Source organism: Penicilliopsis zonata, assembly GCF_001890105.1.
Source record: "Penicilliopsis zonata CBS 506.65 unplaced genomic scaffold ASPZOscaffold_2, whole genome shotgun sequence".
Classification (NCBI taxonomy): Eukaryota; Fungi; Ascomycota; class Eurotiomycetes; order Eurotiales; family Aspergillaceae; genus Penicilliopsis; species Penicilliopsis zonata.
The window spans coordinates 1047350-1066583 of NW_019208912.1; the positions used below are offsets into that span (position 1 = coordinate 1047350).

General features: G+C 51.3%; 8 protein-coding genes across 8 annotated transcripts; 6 read left to right on the plus strand and 2 right to left on the minus strand.

The window, feature by feature from the left end:
- The first annotated feature begins 126 nt into the window (after window positions 1-126).
- ASPZODRAFT_128509 (hypothetical protein) lies at window positions 127-1857 on the plus strand. Its single transcript, XM_022722043.1, has 2 exons — window positions 127-756; window positions 825-1857. The coding sequence occupies exons 1-2, from the start codon at window positions 498-500 to the stop codon at window positions 1460-1462; spliced, it is 897 nt and encodes a 298-aa protein (XP_022584441.1). The 5' UTR covers window positions 127-497; the 3' UTR covers window positions 1463-1857.
- Window positions 1858-2295: 438 nt separating this feature from the next.
- On the plus strand, window positions 2296-3198 carry ASPZODRAFT_59176 (hypothetical protein; the record flags this gene model as incomplete). The annotated part of the gene is made up of 2 exons (XM_022728825.1): window positions 2296-2391; window positions 2455-3198. 2 exons carry the CDS (start codon window positions 2296-2298, stop codon window positions 3196-3198), a joined length of 840 nt encoding a protein of 279 aa, XP_022584442.1.
- A 60-nt stretch (window positions 3199-3258) lies between these two features.
- ASPZODRAFT_1071954 (hypothetical protein) lies at window positions 3259-4727 on the minus strand. Its single transcript, XM_022720942.1, has 3 exons — window positions 4100-4727; window positions 3795-4034; window positions 3259-3714 (listed from the first exon to the last, which is right to left on the minus strand). The coding sequence occupies exons 1-3, from the start codon at window positions 4379-4381 to the stop codon at window positions 3319-3321; spliced, it is 918 nt and encodes a 305-aa protein (XP_022584443.1). The 5' UTR covers window positions 4382-4727; the 3' UTR covers window positions 3259-3318.
- Window positions 4683-7115, plus strand: ASPZODRAFT_89582 (hypothetical protein). Its single transcript, XM_022730363.1, has 3 exons — window positions 4683-5095; window positions 5168-5328; window positions 5394-7115. Exons 1-3 carry the CDS (start codon window positions 5061-5063, stop codon window positions 6719-6721), a joined length of 1524 nt encoding a protein of 507 aa, XP_022584444.1. The 5' UTR covers window positions 4683-5060; the 3' UTR covers window positions 6722-7115.
- A 13-nt stretch (window positions 7116-7128) lies between these two features.
- Window positions 7129-7946, minus strand: ASPZODRAFT_89586 (hypothetical protein). The gene is made up of 4 exons (XM_022730364.1): window positions 7915-7946; window positions 7762-7848; window positions 7547-7697; window positions 7129-7431 (listed from the first exon to the last, which is right to left on the minus strand). The coding sequence occupies exons 2-4, from the start codon at window positions 7834-7836 to the stop codon at window positions 7382-7384; spliced, it is 276 nt and encodes a 91-aa protein (XP_022584445.1). The 5' UTR covers window positions 7837-7848; window positions 7915-7946; the 3' UTR covers window positions 7129-7381.
- Window positions 7947-8110: 164 nt separating this feature from the next.
- ASPZODRAFT_163974 (hypothetical protein) lies at window positions 8111-12895 on the plus strand. The gene is made up of 2 exons (XM_022726655.1): window positions 8111-8204; window positions 8280-12895. Exons 1-2 carry the CDS (start codon window positions 8187-8189, stop codon window positions 12750-12752), a joined length of 4491 nt encoding a protein of 1496 aa, XP_022584446.1. The 5' UTR covers window positions 8111-8186; the 3' UTR covers window positions 12753-12895.
- A 575-nt stretch (window positions 12896-13470) lies between these two features.
- On the plus strand, window positions 13471-16120 carry ASPZODRAFT_128518 (hypothetical protein). The gene is made up of 6 exons (XM_022722044.1): window positions 13471-13763; window positions 13867-13937; window positions 14004-14253; window positions 14328-15055; window positions 15114-15999; window positions 16053-16120. Exons 1-5 carry the CDS (start codon window positions 13664-13666, stop codon window positions 15618-15620), a joined length of 1656 nt encoding a protein of 551 aa, XP_022584447.1. The 5' UTR covers window positions 13471-13663; the 3' UTR covers window positions 15621-15999; window positions 16053-16120.
- A 2-nt stretch (window positions 16121-16122) lies between these two features.
- Window positions 16123-19228, plus strand: ASPZODRAFT_128519 (hypothetical protein). Its single transcript, XM_022722045.1, has one exon. The coding sequence runs from the start codon at window positions 16370-16372 to the stop codon at window positions 19124-19126; it is 2757 nt and encodes a 918-aa protein (XP_022584448.1). The 5' UTR covers window positions 16123-16369; the 3' UTR covers window positions 19127-19228.
- Window positions 19229-19234: the final 6 nt, after the last annotated feature.

Consider the following 19234-nt stretch of genomic DNA (forward strand, 5'->3'; position numbering starts at 1 on the left):
GTGGATCACCCGGGGCAACGAGCGGATTGTTTTCCTTTTCGTGTCTGTGTGGGGGGATTGTCGACAGTCCTGACCTCATCATCGGCCACCAAGGCACGAACTCTCCACAAGCACGATCTGGGCAGGAAAGAAAGAAAAAAAAAAAAAAAAAAACAAAACCCAAACCCAAACCCAAACCTGACGGGGGTGGCTACGCTGGCGTATCTATAGATAAAGCCCACACTTGTCGCTGGTTCACCTGAGCGGGCGAGGGCGACGATCTACCTATTCTTCTGCTATCCCACCGGGTGTGCCGTGGGTTTTATCCTCAGATTCTTTGCTACCTCTCTGTCTGGGCTGCTAGATTGCTGTTCTTTGTTATTCTTGTTGTTTATTTTATTACTTTGTTTCCTTGGCCTTGCTTTTTATTTTCTGACGTTCTGGTTTTATTTCTACTATTTATTCCCTTTTCCCTTCCCTTCGCCTTCACCACACATTCCTATCCAATTGTGATCTCCATGGAGGCTCTACTGGCGCACTCGTTTGATTACCTATCCTCCTACGAGACAAGCAAAATTCGCAAGGGACTGCGCCAAGTCGAAGGCTTGCTGGCACAAATATGTCTATCCAGGTCTAGACAAACAGCAGGCGATAGACAGGAAAGATCGCTCTCTCCGTTTGGGTCGTCGCAGCCGTTGCCCAAGGCTCTCTCGGAGCTGAAGGATGACCCCGCGTTCAGGGAATTTTTTAAACTACAGGAAGGATTTCAATGGAATGGTGAGTAGCATCTCCCCCTCCATGGGTCGGGGAATTGATATGACGAGGGGACTAATCTTATCGTGTAGTGGCGATGCGCCTCATCACTTGTCTGGATAATCTTCTAGGGAGAGGGAGTAACGGCGCGAATGATCTGCTCATAATCTCGACTCTCGACCTGATACAGGGTGTCTTGCTTCTCCATCCGCCATCAAGGTCACTGTTTTCCCGGGAGGTCTACATGAACCTGCTCCTCGATCTGCTCGACCCCATCAACTGTCCGGCGGTTCAATCAACGACGCTCCTGGTTCTCGTAACAGCTCTGCTAGATAACCCGGCCAACACACGCACATTCGAGGCGCTCGACGGGTTACTAACGGTGACATCGCTGTTCAAACAACGAGCAACTTCTCGCGAGGTGAAGCTGAAACTTGTGGAGTTTCTCTACTTCTATCTCATGCCCGAAATCCCCATTCCTCCCGCTGGTGCTGGTGCCAGCGCCCCCAACACAGCTGTGTGCGGTCCCCATCGGAGCCCCAGCAAGCTGGCGGCCGGGCCATTCTCACGCAGCGTCAACATGCCCGCGGGCGGCAACGGAGGCAAGCTACCTCGAGATACTCGAACCACCGACGAAAAGCAGGCCTTACTCGGACGCTATCTCAACAACGTCGAGGATCTCGTGGAAGACCTCAAGGAAACCGCTCCGTTTGGGGCAACCGTCTATTGATTGACTCGAGCCAGCGATGATTTGATTTGGACAGTACATTAAGCGTTGCGACTTTTTTCTTCTTCTCTTCTCTTCTCTTTTTTTTCATTTTCTTTTTCCCTCTTCTTCTTTCCTCTTCTTTTTCTTCTTTTCCTTTCTTCTTTTCTCTTCTCTTCCTTTTTTCTTTTCTTCTTTCTTCCTGCTCTTTTGCGTCTTTGGTTATCCATCTGTACTTTGGTCCACTCTTGGTTCATCTGGTATGGCGTCATGACTTGTGACATGAGGATGCTCTGTTCTCTTTTCTCTACTCTAGACTGTCCCCAAACCTCTTGTTCTATTGTCTCTCCTATTTTCTCCCTTCATGACCTTCCTCTCTTTTTCTGTGTCTCATGTGTCAAATAATGAGTGATGCCCGCTACGAATCAATTCTATGATCTATGAATGAATTCTCTTGCTCTGTACTAGGTACATTTCATGTAGTAATCCCCCCAAGCTCTCCAGGAACAGGGAAACGAAGGATTTAAGCATACTTTCAGAGTCATTGAAGCTAAAAATGGAAGCTAATGGATGGCCCCTGAGAAACCTGTTTTTTGCCCCTGGACGACCATTGTGGGTTCACCATATTTGTAATTATTATCCACTTCTCGCAGGTACAGAGCCATTGTAATTGCGCCAGTGAGTCATTTAATACGGAGACCCAAATTGAACAGCCTCACGATGAGTCATGTAGATACTATCCCAGTATGAAGTCAAGATTTCGGCGCAGTCAGGTCGCTGAGGAGGCTTTTTTCCTTAGAATACATTCTTTCCTCTTTGCATCTCTTTGCTCTACTCTGCAAAGTGTAGCAACCGAAATGGCAAATACGATTCAAGGACTACTTGCTTCCAAGTCTGGCGACCAGTCAGTGCAGTATATCAGCACCGTGGACGCGTATAACAAGTGGGCAGAGGTACGAAAGAAAGATTGGAATCCGAAAGCCTATAGTCAAGTATGAAGTATTGATTATTCACAGGTCTACGACACAGATGGCAACTTCCTACAAACCCTCGACACGCTCCAGATGCGCCAGATTCTCCCTATGTTCCTTGCTCTGGCAGCAGCTCGAACCCAACAAGAACAAGCACAACCCATCAAACTGGTCGATCTAGGCTGCGGGACAGGCCGAAATACACTGCAGCTCGTAGCCCATGCGCCTCGACCGGCTCATATCATCGGGTTGGATGCCTCGCCGGGGATGTTGAACGTGGCCCGCTCGGTGATCAGGCATGCCCTCCCATCAGAAGAAGATGGCAATAGCGATCTTCTTCAATCGTGTACCGTCGACTTTGAAGTGCTAGATCTTCTGCAAACGCCCCTCACACCGCCGCCCTCCAGCCTACACGCCGCCGGGGTGATTTCGACGCTGGTCCTCGAGCATATCCCCGCCAGGACGTTCTTCGAGGGGGCAGCCGCCTTGCTCCGTCCTGGTGGGTTCCTGCTCGTCACCAACATGCACGCGGAAATGGGGTCGATCAGCCAGGCTGGGTTTGTAGACCCGGAGACGGGCACCAAGATCCGCCCAACGAGTTACCGATACACGGTGCAGGATGTGCTGCAGGTGGCGGAGGAGTGTGGGTTCCAGCTGGAACGGCTGGGCGGGCAGACCGTCAGAGAAGTGGAAGTCGATGCCGGGTTGGCGGAGGTGCTGGGCAAGAGGGCCCAGAAGTGGATCGGAGTGAAGGTGTGGTTTGGGGGGTGTTTTAGTAGGAAGCAGTGATCAAAATGATAATAGTTAGGTGGTTTCTAGCGACTGGTTAATGTACATGTTGGCTTTTTTCTTCTTGTTTCTGACCACTTCGTCAGTAATTAATCGAGTAAAAAAATTATCTAATAATGTCTAAAAACATTTTAGCAGCCGTTCCCTATGTTGTACAAGATTCTCGTATTTCCTCAACACCCGCCCTAGTCGGTTCTGTTTCCATCCCATGCCTTCGTCCAAGAGCAGGTGCGTGTAGGCAAAGACGCTGGCGTCGAAGAGACCAGGGTTCGGACGGTCGAAAAAGTGTGTATGATCGCCTAGAAGGTTCGACAGTGCTTCAAAGGCATTGGCCGCTTCCGCTTCCAGGTCATTCACATCGATGTAGGTACACGACTTGAGTAGCTCGTCTCGCGCGGCCTGCTGAAGCTGGGCCGCTAATACCATCCGCACAGCCGTATTTGTCGTTGTCGGGTTCACGTAAAGCTTTCGAGCCACCGCGTTGAAATTATCCGTATCCAGATAGAGTGCGTAGAGCTGAATCCCACGTTGCTGTGTTAGCCTCGGTCCGCACGGCAGGACGCAACAGTGTTTTGGAGGGGTTCACCCCAACGTACCCAAGCATTGCGTATCCGGTGGTCTAATAACGACGCATAGACTTCAAATCGAATGTTCAACTGCTGTTCCTCCTCACAGTGAACTTGTTCGATCGCCCACTTCTGAAGCTTCGTCGAGGGTATCGGGTTGATGGTGCCAGGGGGGAGGGTAGGAAGGAGAAATGGAAGAGCACCCGTCGGGGAGGCATGGTTGGTGGACGGTACCGTCTCGAATTCGATGCCGACAAATTTCAGATACGCCTGCAGAGGTTCAATACTGCGTCAGTCTGTGCATACACCATCAGTCAAGACAGAGGATCGCGAACCTGCCACTTGAGACACTGCGGGTTGAACGATGGCCTCCCACGGCGCGAACCCGCCGCGTCGGTGAAAACAAACAGTCGATTGCCGCGGAATTCACTGTCTCGGCTCTGAGGAAGGTCGTTGGCAGGATATACGACCAGAGGGAACCGGTCGAAGATGCGTTTTATCGGAGCAGGGACGGAGAACAAATCACGCGCGCGGGCAGTCCTGCTGGTCGAACGCTCGTCCGCAGAGGGACTCTCCGGCGCTGTGTGGCCGAGCCCATCGCGATTCTCGGTGGACATCAGTATGGAGCCTCTGGGCGTGGTTCGACAACAGCTAGTTGGTTTCCCCGACTCGCTTCAGGCTGCCTGTATGTATACTTCCGAAGAGACCAACAAACTCCGTTCCGACGGTGCCAAGCCTCAGTTCTTCCCTGGCCCAGGCACGCATCAGGCCCCAGAACGCTCTGCAGATTCCCAGTCACCGCCAATCCCCTCCCCCCACCAACACAATTCACTCATTGCTTATTGCGGGGTTTGCAGTCGTCTCTGTAGGACAAGGCTGTGAAGATTTTATTTCTTCTTCGCTAATTCGGTGTCCGTGGCGTGGAGTGCTACAGCCTGAACCGGGAACTCCGAAGTCGGGTAGGTCTGGAATGCCGACTCATACCCTTGCTTATCAATCGAGAGGCCCAGGATGGTGTGAAGGTTACTGACATGTTGTTACGTATCTAGGGTTCAGAGCTGTGATAGATTTCTATACTGTTCCTCTTTTCTCTCGACAGAGTCATCCAAGACCACCGGCCGGCCGGACCGATCCCTTCTAGGCGGGGTAGAAGTGAAGCGCGGAGGCAATAGCCGATCCCTAGGCCACTATCCGATCAGCGAAAACCCTTTCCCTATCACACACACATCCTTCTGTGATTTCGTGATTCATATTGAGATACGGCGCTGGAATTCGAAGTCATTCTAATCTGCGATCATGCCACTCGACGAAGAAGGAGCCAAATGGTCCTGGTGAGTGGTTCTAGAATGGTCTGGTGATACACACGAGGAGTAAGCACTGATGGGATGTGGTTTACCGTGCAGTGAACCATGCATTCGTGGTCATCGTTCGTCGAAATGTCAACATTTTGACCGGATGATGATGAAAGTCCCCAAGGCGGGTCGACCGCTGGCGAAATGCCCTCACCCGAAAGGCAATTGCAGCTGTCAAAAGCTGTATGCCTTCATGGTTCGCATTCCCAAAGGTAGGTAATTCATATTCATATCCATTCTTTCAAAAGTCCACCGATTGACAAGCCTTGCGCTCAAGGTTCTACCTGCCTGTGTCGACCAGTGTACCAAGTGCCCTCAGGTATGAGCGAATCGGGCTTCTCGACGCCGTCAGCTTCTGCGGCGCCAGGGTCGTCACCGGCTCCAAGTGGCAGGATTCAGAAGCCTTCTCGACGACAGAGTAATCTTCATGTTGCACCAGAGAATATTGAAAGAGCGTTGAATTCCCTGCCCAAAGTCGACCGCCATCTTATCAAGAATGAGTCATTGAGTCATATTCCGGCGAACAACCATTCCTCCCCCAAAGAGTACAGCGACACTAGTTCGCCCCGGAGTCCACCTGCGGTATTCAATTTGCAACGGAGTCTCCCCCCGGTTGAAGAGAAGGTTTCGGCCGCCGGTGGCTGCTGTTCCAACAAACCACAACCGCCAAAACTCAGTCCGAAGTCAGGATCATGCTGTGGACAGTCCAAAGCTAAGCCGGGAATAAAACCCAGCGAGAGCACTATACCGGCTCACTCTAAACCGAATTCTACCATAGACGTTGCGCGTGCCCCGCCTTCTTCGACCCACGCGACTGATTACTCTTTATGGCAAGGTATCGGCTCTGCTGGGCAGGGACCGCACAATCTCTCATACGCACAACAAGTCAATCCGTTTCAGTCGCCAGTGTACATGAACGAATACGGGTTGAGTCCAGCCCCTGCGTCTTTCTTGGGACCCCTCAGCTCCGAGTTCCGCCAGGCCGGTGGAAATCATAACCACGGCTATATCGATTCCGTCCAACCAGGCCACTATCAAGGTACCGATAATCAACCAATACTTGATGCAGATACAATACATGACTGCAGTTGTGGGGATGACTGCCAGTGTTTGGGATGCGCCTCTCATCCATTCAACCACACAACCAGACAGCACGTCCAGGAAATGGGCTTCATAGTCACTCTTGATGGCCAAGTAGAAGGGTCGCTAAGGTCAAATGGCTTGCAGACAGTATCATCGCCATTCCCTGGAGAAAATTCTACCGCTGTGCTGAATAATTCTCTTCCACACTTCGACCATATCTTGAATACAACACCCCTACCTGATAACATCGCGATGTATTCGGAACATTTCCCATCATCGGGTTTCAACTCCAGCTTCCCTTCGCCTCCTGCGGAGTATGCGTCCGGTCAGCAGATGATGGAACCCTCGGAATACTACACTATTGCATATCCCGTGGGACTTCCAAGCACTTGCTCTGATGTGACTGGCAGCTGCCAGTGCGGAAATGACTGCACCTGCCTCGGCTGCCTCACCCACAGTGGCCACAGTGGTTTAACTACGGAGGGTGGCTTCCCCGGTCATACATCATTAAGCCATTTATAGGACAGAATTCTGTTCTGCGGAGCAGTGAAGTGATCCAGGGGTAGTTCGACCCCTCCATCTGATATATATCAGTCTTTATTCTTGAGACAGTTCCGGCGATACAGCTATATAAGTGAACCGATGATTCATTCTTCCATTAGAATGCATTGAACAAGTCACACTTTTATCTTAGATCTCCTCTTTTCTATACACAACTGACGAATATGATACCCTTGTATAGACATGAGACCTACTTCCTGGCAACAAACCTTTGATGTGTTTACTGTGACTAAAATAAGAAATTTCTCCAATCTCATTTCCATCTCATTTCCATCCCATACTATTCCTATACTCTTTCACTGTACATGCACATGGTCCTTTTCACTAATCAATGGCCTATAAAATCTGATTTGAGAACCCTTTGCATCTATTTTGTAGAGTGGATTCGAAGACCATGTCTTAAACCGTGTAACTCGCGTATAGACACGAGGTTAGAGGTGAGTCTTGAATATGCTTAAGGCATTGGATGGGTACGGAATGGAACGTGAGAATATTTTGTATTGTGTATAAATAGAACAACAAAAGGATCTATTGCGTAGAGGCTGATGAGTCTTGTCTTCCCTGTCTCCCCGGTTTCTACCCCCCTGTACAGATATCGTACACAATCGGAGACTGCAACGTCTACCTGCGCAAGGCATCTCTCACGGGAGAGTCGCCACGGCGGAAGGAAGCTAATCGAATAGATAAAACCTGTTAGCCACGGAATCCGTTCTTCTGTTATATGAGGGCGGTTGATTCCCAAAGGGGGGTCCGCGCAAAAGCAGCATGCATATGGTTAAAACCCACCATCAGCCTCCTCCCAGGCACGCCCAGCTCCAAAGCCCAGTCCAACCCAAACAGGCCAGGTCCTCCGCTTGAACAGTAGCACCGAGAAGACAACACCGAACCCGACGCCCAGACCGGAACGGATGATCATCGACGAGACAGCGCGGTCCCACTGGGATCATCAGTCAACCATGCAACAATTTCTCCAGAATATCGCGGCGGCTTCAATGGATTACCTTTTCGTTCAAAAGAGCCTCGCTGACGGGCTTGCTGGACCGCACGACCGGCCGGGATTCGCTCGAGTCGGCCATTGTGAAGGATTTCTAGACAACCGACAAGTCAGCTCTGACAAGCAGTCGGCACAGCACCGGCTCATGATACCCACTTACTTTGTAGGATTATAAACCAGACGCTGGACGGGGTAGAGTAAGCGCAGACGTTCACCAAGGGCTGTGGTGCGACGTTGGTTGCTGCCGCGTGCTGCTGCCGGCCACCGCAAAGGCGGTCGGAAAAACTAGGAGGATTCTGCCGCTGTCGTCAGGGCCCGCATAATACTTTTTTTGGTACTCCGCCTGAAAAAAAGATACCGGAGACCACTTTACCAACCAGTGCTTTAGATTGTGGCTATTCCAGCTGAGCTACAAGCTAGTTCTCCTTCAAGATGCCGTCCATTGCGGAGGTAAGTGTATTTTGCTAGCTGACCCGATCAACGGGTCACTTCAATGGATATTGATTGCTAACGGTTGTTTGCCAGCGCCCGCGCTCGTCGCAAGAGGCTCTGCTGCTGCTGGAGAAGGACACCGGCTCACCGGCAACCCAGCTCGCCGAAGCGGCTACCATCATCGGTATTGATCTAACGCTGTGTACCAGTCATCCGGAGATAAACCGCCCGGCACATGCTCCGAGAAACGCTGCGCCCAAGGAAGAATGGGTGTTGCGGTGGTTGCTGAAGAAGCTTAAGACGGCGAAAAACTACCGCGTCGATGCGACGTCGTTTCTCTTGTTGAGACAGCTGATCGACCTGGTGCCTACGAAGGCGTTGGCGACAACCTTGAGAGACCAGAAGTTTCTGGGTATTCTGAACAATATCTTGAATGATTTATGGGAAGATGTGTCAGCGATGATTGGGACACAGGCCCCTGAGCCTGGCCACTCGGGGTCCGAGTCCAGCCACACATTGCCTGGGTCGCCGATTAATAATGGAGATTCTCATAAGAAAAAGGGGACAAAGAGGAAAAGGACGCGCGATGAGGAGGAGGAGGACGATGATCATGATGCTATCGCCATTGGCGAGGAGCCGCAGCCGCCCGCCTCCTGTTTCCTAGTTTTGACCCGTGTGTTGGACTGTATCTACGGCTTGGTGGCGCTGGTGAACAAGCAGTCTGCTCTTGAAAGGGCCGAGAATGCATATCTTAAACACGCATTGAAGGGAGAGCCTGACTCGCTGGGCTTGCTATTGGGCAATGCATTCAGACTGGCGACTGTGGCTGCGACACATCTCTCTGACCGCCAGAAAACGACTGATCTGCAACATTTGCTCTATGTTCTTCCTTCGACCTTTGACCTCTGGGATCTGAGGTCGTCTCGGCAGGATGATGGCGAGAATAAGTCCAGCAACGACTCCTTCGCGAAATACTGCTTCCGATATGCTTTGAGGCTGCAGCTTTGTATGCGCTCTCTGAAGCTAGATACCGATGAAAGGACTCAGGTGGTCCATGGAATCGAGAGTTTGATTGCTTTGCATGTTGTGCTTCCTGCACGCTCTGCCTTCTTTGACCGGGGTGGATCCGGTATCGACTACTCCTCCGACGAGCCCGACTGGAGCTCAGTGAAACCAGTGTCAGAGATATTTAGGCCACTCTTCCGTGAGCCGTTGGCCCCGAAGGGTCAGGAGTCCAAGAAACCGTTGGCTCTGCAGGGAGAAACCAGGGAATCATCATGGAATACAGCCGAGCTGTTGCCAGAGCTGTTTGGCACTGCTGCACGGTCTGTTCCCCGGGATACATTCCGCCAGCAGACACAGGAAGCCCCTTGGCTTGAGACCCTTTTTGTTGCCCTTGCTGAGTTGGCATTTTCGGTTGTGAAAGAGGAAAATGCCTCCTACAAGATCTCTGATTTTGTTCTGGTGTTGGAGCAACTCTTCCGTGTGGCTCACGACCGTAAAGTTCAGCTTTCTCTTCACACATTGCTGACACACGCCTCGTATACGGGTCTTCTCAAGGATGATTTGAAAAACGTCCAGTGGAACTTGACGGCTTTACTCATCAAACTCGGTGTTGATATTTTCCTGCCCAATTCTGGTCTCACCGATTCGAGCAGGCTCCTCGATTCCTTACTCAAAAACATTCTGTTACAGTGGCAGAATCATTCCTCTTATGACGACGGCAAATACCAAACCATCAAGGATGGTGTCGTAGTCCCTCTACTGCGTGGGTTCGCAACTGCCAGAGATCTGCCGACATTCATTCAAGTATGGCAGACCCAACTAGCTGCTACCGAAGAGGCTCGTTCCCAGAACGCCGCTTTGAACCATTTCGCCGTCTGGGAGGATGACGATCTGTGTGACATCTACAGTGATATAATCAAGACGTCGCTTGTTGATTCGCAGGTTGCTACACAAATCCAAATAGCTGCGACTCACATCAAGGGTAAAAGCAACAAGATCTCCGAGTCTCCTGATGCATACGCTCGATTCGTCACCTTGGAAGCTACCTTCAGGAGTCGAAAGGCTCCGCTTGAAGACGGAAACGAGGATTTAAAGTCTATTTTAGAGACTGTCGCTCGCACGCTGTCTTCAAAGCAGTCGTTACACTGGCGTTGGCGATTGTGGAGATTCCTTCAAAGCCTTCTCATCGATACCACTCAATCGATTGAAAGCATTCTTGGCAGTGATTCCTCAAGTCTGATCGATGCTGCAACAAAGTCGATCCGGAGACTTCACAAAGATCTAGCAAAGAGGCCAGGTGCTCTTCTAGAGGCCTTTGAAGCATACCGCTTTGCCCTAGTTTCAATCCAAGATCCTATTGAATCAGATCAGCTTGAAAAATTCGATAACCTTACCGCCGACATCACAGAATTCATCAAGCTAATTTCCGCAAAAGACGTATCAAGATCGATGAAAGCTCCATGGAACGGCCGGATCGAAACATTGGATTCGCCAGTGTCGCTTGCGTTGGGTTATATCCTTACACTCGTGAGGAATCCGTCCTCCTGGGCCCAAATCAAATCGCAGACTAGACGGTTCCTATTCGAACACTTGCTCTTTTTAGCAACTGTTCAACACAAGCCATCCTTGACGCTTCTCGATAACGCCTCCTCCCATGCAAGGTTTCTCCAGGCATGGGCGAGCATCGTCTGTCATGAATACCTATTCAGTGCACCGTGTGTTGCCAATGATTTGATCGCCGTACTCTGTGAGAAGTTGAAGGGAGACCCCTCTCATCGCCCGCTCAATATCGAGAGTATCCAGCGGATTCCTGGGGCGCTAATAACTCGCCGCCAGCGAGGTGTCCTCTTGGATATCCTCCAGGAAACCATCGTCCAGAAGGATAGCACTCCCGAGGCCACGTTGGGAATGCTGTCCTTAATGGCAAAGTTAGCTGATCTGCCAAAGTCTGCAGCGACTTTGACGAGCGATTGGGAGCCGGTGTGGACGATTTCTAGAGCGATCACTCTGAAGGGTACAGAGATGGATCTTCAGATCATGAAGTCTCTTCAAAACTTGCTTCGGATAGTCATTAGCAAACTTCTTGTATCGTCTAATGATGACCGCCAGAAATTATTCAGCAGGCTTTATCGCAGAGTCTCATCAAAGACATCCAAGATGAAGGCAGCCGATGTCGACTCGATGGAGTTTTTCCTCCTAAGGATCTCTCTCCGCCAGTTATGGGATCATCGATCGGAGCTTTCGGGCTGTTTCGAGGAGGCAAAACTAGACGCTTGCCGGCGCACAGCCTTCGAATTAGTCTTGTCCGACATGAAGAGGGTCAAGGATATGTGCAAGAAGCAACAAGTCGAAGGGACTGTCGTCCTCATCAAAATGATCGATGCGTTGGAGGATTTTGAAGACTACACATCGGGCAATAGTGAAGTTGAAAGGTTCCTGGCGAAGATCGAGAGCTATGTGGAGAAATCGGTCGACTCGGGGGTATCTGTTCGAAAATTAATTGGCCGCCGGATCCTCACTGCTCGTGGGCCAGAGGAAAATATCTCTTTGCCGACGGTGCGCTTTGCTGAGACTCTTCCGGCACAGCAATTGTACGGCGAGGAGCAACAGCTGTTTGTCCGGACGACTACTGAAAGATTCCGGTCCATGTCGAGCGATCATCTTACCCAAATTATACGAGAAATTCGTGGAGAATTGTTCGGCGACAAGGTCGTGAATCGCCTGCTGGTCGCTGGCCTCGCCGTGGCGTCTCTTCCTCCCATCGAAGATAAAGAAAGTACGACAGCCAAAGAGCTCTCGTTGTTGTGCACCGCAATCACCGAGTCTCTCCCCGGCAGCACATCCGTGGAGCAATTCTCCTTTGCTACCGAATGTCTCGAAATGTTGCTCCGCAACCAGTCCCGCTGCATGACTCAATGGAACATTGATGGTCTGCTGGCTGCCATCACCGTCAGCGCCTCCAAATCCGGTCCGCGCATCTCCCCCGAGTTTGCGGCCACGGTCTATACCCGTCTTTGCCGGTTAACAGGCGTCCTTTTCGGCCTCCACCGCCAGAAGTTGGGTGGGCGCTTCCATCTCATTCTACCCGCCATGCAGCGCCTGTTAGACTGTCTCTTTGCGCGCGGGAAGAAACGCCATCGGTCCATGCGGTCTGAAATCGCGCACGGCCAGCCATACTGGCTTGCCCCCCTGCAGGCCTCTCATGCGGTGCACTTTACCCGGCTGCTGACGTCTCTCTGCGACCCGACCGTGTCGGCGGTATCGCGACCGAATCAATCCGCCGCTGGGTTCGAAGGGCTGACGGATCAGACCAAGAAAGCCAAACGCATCGCCGGCCAGTACCTGCAGTATCTGATCATGGAGTATGCGCAGTGTTCACTGCGCGGCTCGCTTGTGCCAGAAGTCAAGGCGGCGATCATGCCCGGTCTGTATGCCATCCTGGACGTCATGTCTCGCGATACCATGCGGGCGCTGAATGCAGGACTGGACGTCTCTGGACGCGCCGTGTTCAAGGCATTGTACGATGATTATGTGAAATTCGGCAAGTGGAACAAGGGGTAGATGGGACAGTCAATGTGGGCAAGAAATCCGTTCTTGATGTATAAGATATCCAGATGATTCTGCAGGCACGGAATTAACTATTTCATACAACTCATTCTTCTAAATAACTAGTCATCAAGTACCATATATGCAGTACTAGGCAGATTTTATGCCAAGATTGGCCGGCCATTCCCTTACTTAAAATCTCCGAGTCTCGAATCTGAACGGAGTAGCACTACATAGGAAGTAGTTACTACTGCGGATCCATAATCTTATCTGCCATTCTAAATTTTACTCGATCAGATCGAGTCAGCAAATGCGTGGGGAAGTGGCTCCTTATCACGGCGGAACTTGTTATCTATTGACATGCAAGCCCTGTACCACCTGTGGCCATTGACTTTACGAGATCAGCGGCACAAATATCAGGGGTCTATGGCTTTGATCCCCTTCTCCCATGGCAGGCAGACACACCGAGAAGCAACATGACGATAAGAGCGTCACATCTGGCCCACATATGGGGATGCGTCTTGCTTCCTCTGCGACTGCTGGGAGTGCTGGGACGGGTCGATCAGATGTCATGACTGGTTCCCATCATCGAGAGCTCTTATCATGGGCTGCTACCTGGCTCTCCATGACGGCTTTTCCCCACCCCGAACCCCAGCATATGCAACTTTAGGTGTGGTCAGGATTATCTTTTAGAGAAATGATCCGTGTTGATTGACCGATATCATGGCTTCGGTTTTTTTTTTTTTTTTTGGGGTATTTCTCGGTCGCTGTCAGACAGGGGTAACGGTTTTCCTTTATATATCATGAGTTGGGTCTCCCTCCAAAGAACGCTGTTGTCGACGAAAACTCCTGTTGTTTTAATTAAACCTGCTTCCTGTCAGCCTGGTTCCCTGTTTCATTAGATATTCAGATCTCTTCTTACAGAAATGTCTCGAATCAAATATCTACTCCACAAACTGGAGGTCTCGCATGAGCCTGGCTTGACAAATGCTCAGTTGATGTTGACGAACCATGACTTGCGTCCCGGTGAGTGAGGAAAGATCAAGGATTCAACGATGAAATCGGGACATGTGATCGCTGGTGGCCACGTGATTCCATGCTGTGACTGACATTCTGTTTCTTCATATAGTCGAACGAGAACGTCGTCAGTGGAGATGGATCAACTTCATCGCCTTTTGGATTGCCGATTCTCTGAACATTGTACGTCTTGACTGCCCAAAACACTGCAGTGAAGAGAGGAGGAGACTTGCTGACGGTTCCTAACAGAACACATGGATGATATCTTCCTCGATGATCGTCGATGGCTTGTCCTGGTGGCAGGCATGGATCTGTGTCTGGGTGGGGTACTTCCTGGCAGCTGTCCTCGTGTGTATGACCGGCCGGATTGGCGCTGTCTACCATATTTCATTCCCTGTGACAGTGCGGGCATCGTTTGGTATCTGGGGGTCATTCTGGCCGGTGTTGAACCGCGCAGCGATGGCGGTGATCTGGTACGGTGTCCAGGGCTACATTGGAGGTTCGTGTTCCCCCCCCCCCCCCCATTGCTTCTATTGCTTGAAGTCCCGGTCTCCTAATCTTGCATCCTGCTAGGTGAATGTGTCACGGTGATGATCGAGGCTATTTGGCCTAGCTATAAGAACCTACCGAATCATATCCCTGCTAGTTCTGGAGTTACCACGAAGAACTTCCTGAGTTTCTTCCTGTTCTGGCTGTGCAGTTTGCCTGCCCTGTGGTTCCCCATCCACAAGATTCGACATCTCTTCACCGTCAAAGCGATCTACTCGCCAATTGCGGCAATCACTTTCTTCGCGTGGGCTATTTCCCGCGCCCATGGCCTGGGCCCCATCGTGAAGCAGCCCAATACTGTCTATGGAACTACACTGGCCTGGGCAATCGTCAAGAGTATCATGAGCTGCATGGGGAATTTCGCCACTCTGATCGTCAACGACCCTGATTTTTCGCGATTCGCCCGCACGCCCAAAGACGCTTTATGGTCCCAACTTCTTACTATCCCGCTAGGATTCGCCATCACCTCGTTCATCGGCATCATTGTTTCCTCCTCATCAAGCGTGATTTTCGGCGGTGACACGGTGTGGAGCCCATTGACGCTCCTGGGCAAGTTTCTGGAGGGAGCCAGCTCCGCTGAGCGATTCGGAATCTTCATCATCGCTCTTGGCTTTTCTCTGGCCCAGCTGGGAACCAATATTGCCGCCAACTCTGTCTCTGCTGGTACAGATATGACTGCGCTGTTGCCGCGGTATCTCAACATCCGACGTGGTGGCTATATCTGCGCCGCCATCGGGTTAGCCATGTGTCCCGTATGTGCTGTCTTGAACCAGTTTATTTACTATAGCTAACGGTTTTGTTTGCAAACAGTGGAACCTTGTGGCCTCGTCTAATCAATTCACAACTTATCTCTCCGCCTACTCGATCTTCTTGTCTTCCATTGCCGGTGTCATGATCAGTGACTACTACCTTATTCGCAAAGGCTACTTGGACGTCAGAGAGCTTTACAGCGCCCGCCACCATGGAGTTTATTACGGTCGGTATGGGTTCTCCTGGCACGCCTATGCCGCCTACATCTCTGGAATCCTGATCAACATTGTCGGGTTTGCGGGGGAAGTGGGACGAAACGTCCCCGTTGGAGCCAAATACATCTACAACATCAACTACTTCTCGGGCCTGATTGTCTCGATGGCCGTGTATTGGACCCTGGTTCAGATCTTCCCCATTCCTAGCATGGGTGACAAATGGAACGAAGTGAATGTCGATGTGGAACATCTCTCCGTTGCGTATGGACAAGAAGTGAGCGACGAGGAGAGCGGAGAGCTCGATAGAGGCGAGATCCACAAAACAGATGACAACGAGGCGTTCAAATTATAAGGTATTCTTGCTTCTTTCTCTGGCGCGCTGGCAGAGATGATACCTACCTAACCTATCTAATTGCAAAGGCTGCCAGGCTGCAGCAGTCTGAGAATAGTTACGAGATATGACGTCATGTTTTGCTTTGACCTTCTATAGCTACTCCATATACTCCTTTCCTGAGTCATTATTCCACGACGCGTGTATCCAAGTAGTGGCTTGCTCTGTTGAGCTGAAGTGGAACTGAGGATTATCCAGATGGACCCCCCAGCCCAACTTCTGGAGGCATGGAAAAACATTCAATTCACAGGAGATTCTCCTTCTAATCTGCACACAGTTTCTGACTTGAGCTCGGTTTTACTAAAGCCAGGTGTTTTCTCAATTGAGAAATCAATTGAATGTGTGTAAGCGTGTGTATACTGAAGTAACTGAATGTTTAAGCTGAAAATTCAGCTCCAAACCCCACGATGGACCCAGCGGGGTCCCAATTCGGTCGCCGACTGCAGCTTCAGCCTCACAACAACGACAACAGAAAAGGTAGGTCGCTTAAATTGACCTTGAATCAACTGACATTAGACATCACTGGGTGGTAGGTGCTAATATATATATGGAGATGGGTATACTGCTTTTCGAAGGACATATTCTCTTCGTTCAGAGCGAAAAAAGAATACTACTCAATAACAACCGCACACTGCCGACTATCCATTTTATTTCTCTCAAGACGACATTTCCCCTCCATTTCCCCCAAGACTGAGTCGAATTTCGTCAATATGGCGTCCAGCGGAGCCTTGCCTCAGACTCTGAAGTCCATCACCGCCACCAAGATCACCGAGTTATCAAAACAGCGAGCCCTGTTCGAGACCCGTCGAGACGCAATCCTCCAGGCCGTCTCCGAGGCGCCGGATAATCGTGCCAAAGCACAAGTTCTCCTCGAGGGTGTCTGTCGACTGAAAGGGTTCCCGTACGATGCGTTTGATGCTGACGATAACGACGACGAGCTTGATGGAACTGCCTACAAGAGGACCTTCGTCAGTAATTGCACCGAGAGAGCCAGGCATGCCAATATCCGGCGGTTTCTGATCCAGGGACGATACGACGCCTCTGTTTCGGACTCCATGCTGAAGAATTACATCGACGAGCTAGAGCAGGAACTCAAAAATATTGACCTCAAGCATCAGCATGCCTCTTTCTACAGCGAGTTGGTTAATGAATGGCTGGGTGAGCTGAACGAGGCCTCGACAGCAGAGTCTATAACGTCAAATACCGATCTCGTCTCTGTGGGCCGCGCAGAGATGCATGAGCAACGCGCGCAGTGGGAAGCCCTAGTGTTTGCCCCGTCAGAAGAAGTCCAGGCCGACTCGATCAATTGCTACCTCGATGGGCTGTTCAAGACGAACTCCATGTCCAAGCAAGCTCTCAAAGATCTCAGAGAACGGATCAGGAATTTTGGGATGGAGCTCAGCACAAAATCCAAGGCCTTCACTGTTGAGTCTCTGGAATTTGCCAGTAATGCACTCCTGAAATCCGACCTTCTCTCCAAGGAGAAAACCGGTATCCTCAAGGAGTTCATGCGCAACAAGGAAGTCATCCAGGAGGTGGCAGATGTGTTGAACATGCGGCTAGCTTCCCTAGGCGACTGGCGCTGGGATCCCCAGGGAGTGCCCTTGGAGATGCGTCGCCAGCTCAATGGGAAGTATCGGGTGTTCATGGATGAGGACCTGCTGGACGCGCTAATGTTCCAGTACCTGGGCACCTATTGGTCTGTGGAATTCCGCGATGCATTCGTTGCCTTTATGAACACCAAGGCCTGGAAATTCCTGCACGATGAGATCCCGAAACGGCAACGGGACCGCCGCAAGTATTTCCTGGGCGATTCAAATAATCACGATGCGGCCGTTAGCGTGAACGACCTGCGGAGAGAAACATTCAAGGCCGATTATTTCATGACGTTACTCCCATCCTCGGTGGAGGAAGGCAAGCGAAGTTACGATGATCCAGAGAGGGACGAAGACGAAACCGACTCCAAAAATCCTCTCGACGTAAAACACTCCCTACTTCATCTTCTGATCAGCGAATCATTGATCTACAAAAGAACAAACGGCCAATTCACCGTCATCCGATCCGACTTCAAATGGTTCGGTCCCTCGCTTTCGCATACTACCATTCTCACGGTTCTTGCCTACTTCGGAGTGCCTCAGACCTGGCTCGACTTCTTCAAGATGTTTCTCGAGGCCCCTATGAAATTCGTCCACGATGGATCCAGTGCCGAGGTGCGGGTCCGCAAAAGAGGCGTCCCGATGAGCCATGGGCTTTCGGATTGCTTTAGCGAGGCTGTTCTCTTCTGCATGGACTATGCCGTAAACCAGAGAACTGAAGGGGCCTACCTCTACCGCCTTCACGATGACTTTTGGTTCTGGGGCCGCGAAGAGACTTGCGTCAACGCCTGGGCGGCGATGAGCGAGTTTACAAAGGTTATGGGTCTGAAATTCAACGAAGAGAAGACCGGGACTGCATGCATGCATGCAGATGCAACCCCTCATCAGGGATCCGAGGCGTCAAGCGTCGCCGCCCGTCTCCCGAAAGGCGACATCCGCTGGGGGTTCCTGAAGCTGGACTCTAAACTGGGTCATTTCATCATCGACCAGGACGAGGTCGATGCCCATATCGCCGAGCTCAAGCTCCAGCTCTCTTCCTGCCACAGTGTCTTCTCCTGGGTCCAGGCGTGGAACACTTATTTCGGACGGTTCTTTTCCAACAACTTCGCCAAGCCCGCGATGTGCTTTGGCCGACGCCATATCGACATGGCGATTGAAACCCTCAGCCGGGTCGAGCGAGCTGTCTTCTTCGACGCAAACGAAACGGACAGTGGCTGTACTGCTACCACTACTGCCGGGGTGACAGAATACCTCCGCAAGGTAATCCGCGAACGATTCCACATGGACGACCTGCCCGAGGGCTTCTTCTACTTCCCCGTCGAGCTGGGCGGACTGGAAGTGGTGAACCCGGTGATCCCTCTGCTCGGGATGCGGGAGGATATCAAGCAAACTCCCGAACGGCGTCTAGAGAAGGCCTTCCTGCAAGACGAAGCTCAATACCATGCTGCCAAGGAGCGGTTCGAGAAGCAAGGGTCCAAGCACGACGTGCGGCCCGAATCCATCTCCGACGACGACGATCTGGCCCATTTCTTCTCGCTGGAAGAGTACATGCGGTATCCCGAGTCGCGCAGCGACGCCCTGCTCGACGCATACACGGATCTGAACAGCGTGCCCGATTTGAACGCCATCAACCAGACGGCCGCGCTTCAGAGAAGCATGACGGGGCTCGCCGGAGCCAGACGCGGCCAGAAACCCACCAATGTCATCTCCGCCGACTGGCATCATATGTCGCCCTACTGGCGCTGGGTGGGGGAGCTGTACCAGGACGACATGGTGCGGCGGTACGGCAGTTTGGCCGCCGTCGAGAGGGAGTTTATGCCCTTGGGGGTAGTCAAGACTTTGAAGGAGGGCCGCTTGAGGTGGCAGGGTTAGCATTATGATGTCGCATCATTTGTAAAGTAAAATAGAACAACAAAAAGATATTTCATCAAACGATTCAAAAAGATGTTCTTAAGATATTCTTCTTATATGACAAAAACA

What these genes read in the sequence shown, in the direction of transcription:
- ASPZODRAFT_128509 (XM_022722043.1), top strand. Translation starts at nt 498, where the DNA reads ATGGAGGCTCTACTGGCGCACTCGTTTGATTACCTATCCTCCTACGAG. An exon ending in GGAAGGATTTCAATGGAATG is followed by an intron (nt 757 to 824) that starts GTGAGTAGCATC and finishes CTTATCGTGTAG; the next exon opens with TGGCGATGCGCCTCATCACT.
- ASPZODRAFT_89586 (XM_022730364.1), bottom strand. Translation starts at nt 7,836, where the DNA reads ATGGCCGACTCGAGCGAATCCCGGCCGGTCGTGCGGTCCAGCAAGCCC. An exon ending in AGGCTCTTTTGAACGAAAAG is followed by an intron (nt 7,698 to 7,761) that starts GTAATCCATTGA and finishes TGATGATCCCAG; the next exon opens with TGGGACCGCGCTGTCTCGTC. An exon ending in TGCCTGGGAGGAGGCTGATG is followed by an intron (nt 7,432 to 7,546) that starts GTGGGTTTTAAC and finishes CTATTCGATTAG; the next exon opens with CTTCCTTCCGCCGTGGCGAC.
- ASPZODRAFT_1071954 (XM_022720942.1), bottom strand. Translation starts at nt 4,381, where the DNA reads ATGTCCACCGAGAATCGCGATGGGCTCGGCCACACAGCGCCGGAGAGT. An exon ending in CGCAGTGTCTCAAGTGGCAG is followed by an intron (nt 4,035 to 4,099) that starts GTTCGCGATCCT and finishes GAACCTCTGCAG; the next exon opens with GCGTATCTGAAATTTGTCGG. An exon ending in ACCGGATACGCAATGCTTGG is followed by an intron (nt 3,715 to 3,794) that starts GTACGTTGGGGT and finishes CGTGGGATTCAG; the next exon opens with CTCTACGCACTCTATCTGGA.
- ASPZODRAFT_89582 (XM_022730363.1), top strand. Translation starts at nt 5,061, where the DNA reads ATGCCACTCGACGAAGAAGGAGCCAAATGGTCCTG. An exon ending in GAAGGAGCCAAATGGTCCTG is followed by an intron (nt 5,096 to 5,167) that starts GTGAGTGGTTCT and finishes TTTACCGTGCAG; the next exon opens with TGAACCATGCATTCGTGGTC. An exon ending in CATGGTTCGCATTCCCAAAG is followed by an intron (nt 5,329 to 5,393) that starts GTAGGTAATTCA and finishes CTTGCGCTCAAG; the next exon opens with GTTCTACCTGCCTGTGTCGA.
- ASPZODRAFT_128519 (XM_022722045.1), top strand. Translation starts at nt 16,370, where the DNA reads ATGGCGTCCAGCGGAGCCTTGCCTCAGACTCTGAAGTCCATCACCGCC.
- ASPZODRAFT_128518 (XM_022722044.1), top strand. Translation starts at nt 13,664, where the DNA reads ATGTCTCGAATCAAATATCTACTCCACAAACTGGAGGTCTCGCATGAG. An exon ending in GAACCATGACTTGCGTCCCG is followed by an intron (nt 13,764 to 13,866) that starts GTGAGTGAGGAA and finishes TTCTTCATATAG; the next exon opens with TCGAACGAGAACGTCGTCAG. An exon ending in TCGGGTTAGCCATGTGTCCC is followed by an intron (nt 15,056 to 15,113) that starts GTATGTGCTGTC and finishes GTTTGCAAACAG; the next exon opens with TGGAACCTTGTGGCCTCGTC.